This window comes from Phalaenopsis equestris, unplaced genomic scaffold (genome assembly GCF_001263595.1).
Source record: "Phalaenopsis equestris unplaced genomic scaffold, ASM126359v1 Scaffold226192, whole genome shotgun sequence".
Lineage (NCBI taxonomy): Eukaryota > Viridiplantae > Streptophyta > Magnoliopsida > Asparagales > Orchidaceae > Phalaenopsis > Phalaenopsis equestris.
In genome coordinates, this window is record NW_018244214.1 from 1 (window position 1) to 2748 (window position 2748).

A 2748-nucleotide genomic window follows, 5' to 3' on the forward strand; every position below is an offset into this window, starting at 1 on the left:
GGGTGCTGGATGGAACCATTTGATTTGGAAGGTCCTTTGGAAATATAACTTGATATTGTGAGAGCAGTTTTGATAAAACTGTAGGAAATTTTTGCCGTGAATTGCATGATTCGGTGTCCAAAATTGCAAATAAACACTCCTTGAATTGAGTAATAATATGATTTCCAGGTACTGTCAAGAATCCAACGTTATTTGTTATAGGACATTTAAGAGTAGGATCTATATGAAGCAGTTGAATTGTTTTGTTTTTCCGTTCAAAAGAATAAGCATTAGCCTTACAATCATAGATTGCCCCCATATCAAATTTCCATGGCTGACTTAGTATTAGGTGATAAACGTCCTTCTCAAAGATATCACACAGTTTTTCTCGATTGAAAAAGTTACTTTGCAAGATTCATTAATTGATACATCAACACCTTTTCGAACCCAACTAATTTTTTAAGGATTGAGATGTTTGGTGGTCTTTAAATATAATGCTTTAACTGCTTTTCTTGAAATTATGTTTTCAGTACATCCATTATCAATGATAATATCACATACTTTGCCATTGATTGTACACCGGGTCTTGAAAATCACATGGCGTTGAGTATTAATAGGTTTTCTAGGAGCTAGCAATACCTTTTCAAGGTTGCACGAAAGAAATTCTCCCTCATCGGTCGATAATTCGTCCATGGTTTGAGATTCTTGGATGATTTCAGTTTCTTCATATTCATTGTCAGCATCTAACAACTGAAGTTTCTTCCGATTCAGACAATCATTGGATCTATGACAAGGTTGAAGGCACCTAAAGGATATTGATGGTCGTAGTCTGACATAGCTAGTCTTTGTTTGATGGTTGTTTTCCAGTTGGAGGATTTATTGCTGGTATAGTAGTTGCTGATTGAGATTGGATACCCTCGACAACATTAGAAGGTTCCTTAAGTTTTTCCAACGTTGTATCACTAGCCATATTCATGTGGCGGTAATGTGTTTGTATTGGATCGATCCTGGATGTTCTCCTTCAAACCCCCAACGTAATTAGCAACCAATTAATGATTGGATCCGTTCAGGCTATTGCATGCACACAACATGTTAAATTTTTCTGTATAAGAACTAACAGTTTATGTTCCTTGCTCACATCTTTGGTAATGAATATATAACATTTGCTTGAAATCAGTAGGAAGGAAGTGGCCGCGAAGTAGTTATTTCATTCGATGCCAACCACGCACATATCCTTTTCCTTCTATGACAATGCTGATTTAATTGAATCCACCATGATCCTGCATCTCCTTTTAGCCTACAAGCCGCATATTTCACTTGTTTATCTGGTGAAATTTTCAAATATTCGAAGAATTTTCTACATATTGTTCCCGGTCCAAACAATCCTCAACGTGTAAACGACCATAAAAAATGGTTATATCGATTTTCATTTTGAATTCTCCAGGTGTGCGATGGAACAAATGATGATTATGGTGTTGGTGTTATATAGGAATTGGTTTCTCCTCGGACTCGGAATCAAATAGGATTGCTCGTCGATGGTGAATGGATTTGTCTCCCAGATCATGATAATAAGAATTTTGTGGCAAATTGTATGGGTTGTGTCATTGATTTAGGTTTATCTCAGTGGTTTCTCCATATCCAGCGAGGTTTGCTGGATCTACCGGTAAGATTGCCGGATGTATGAAGCCACCATTTCTGAGATTGCACAGTTCACTTTTCATTTCAGTTACGAGCAACCGAATTCTTGTGGAAATATCATCAAATTTGCGATCTAGAGCTGATTGGGCTTCTCGCAACTCATCCCAACTGTGATCGTCGTCACTCGCCGGTTTGACACAACTTTGGTATTTACCTGTGGGAAGTTAAAAATAGAGGAGTAAATTGTATATACTCGTAAATGTCCTTTTTCTAGAAAATATCCAATGCCTACTAATTTTCTCCAAACCATACATATAGCTGAAAAGATGAGTCGACCAACAAGTGGCTGTAACTGGTTATGCAATTAATAACTAATTGTAAATGCTTAAGGAAAATAAGGGCAAGAGAATATAGAAGATGAAGTGCTCTCTTGAATAGTCTGAAACAAAGATTGGTCTGCATCACCATCACTCTTTGTGTGCTAGTAGTAAATGCTTAAGGAAAATAAGGGCAAGAGAATATAAAAGATGAAGTGTTCTCTTGAATAGTTCTGAAACAAAGGTTGGTCTGCATCACCATCACTCTTTGTGTGCTAGTATTTGAAACATTTTCTAGTTGTAAGACTTTATCTGAAGATTTTGGAGTTGATACTAACGATTTCCTATCTATGAAGTATGTACTTGAGGAGCTTAATGTAAAAGCAATCCTTCCTTGCAACGATACATTGAAATACACATCTTTAAGAGCCGAACCAGACTACAGGTGCAGTTTATAACTTTTGGTCTTTTTATGCCATGGTTCAGGCTTAAATAACCATGATAAACCTTTTTATTTATTTAATTATTTCTTTTTTTTGTATTACTCTATATACAGCATCTTAGGTGTCAGATTGGGAAAGGCTATGGGATCTGTTGCTAAGGAGGTCAAGGCAATTAAGCAGGCTGATATTTTAGCTTTTGAAAGCTCTGGAGAAGCTACATTTTCTGGCCACTGTTTAAAATTTAATGAAATTAAGGTTTGTGATTAACTTGATAAGTTATAGGAGCAAAGGTTTGATTTTATTACTTAAAATATTCTTTTATGTTTTATTGGATTTTGATACCTCCAAACCATGCTTTGAATTCTTTTTTT

At 35.9% G+C, this 2748-nt stretch overlaps 1 protein-coding gene across 1 annotated transcript; it reads left to right on the forward strand.

The window, feature by feature from the left end:
- The first annotated feature begins 2167 nt into the window (after positions 1-2167).
- LOC110037875 (isoleucine--tRNA ligase, cytoplasmic-like) lies at positions 2168-2659 on the forward strand. Its single transcript, XM_020742602.1, has 2 exons — positions 2168-2379; positions 2491-2659. The coding sequence occupies exons 1-2, from the start codon at positions 2285-2287 to the stop codon at positions 2642-2644; spliced, it is 249 nt and encodes an 82-aa protein (XP_020598261.1). The 5' UTR covers positions 2168-2284; the 3' UTR covers positions 2645-2659.
- The last annotated feature ends 89 nt before the right edge of the window (positions 2660-2748 follow it).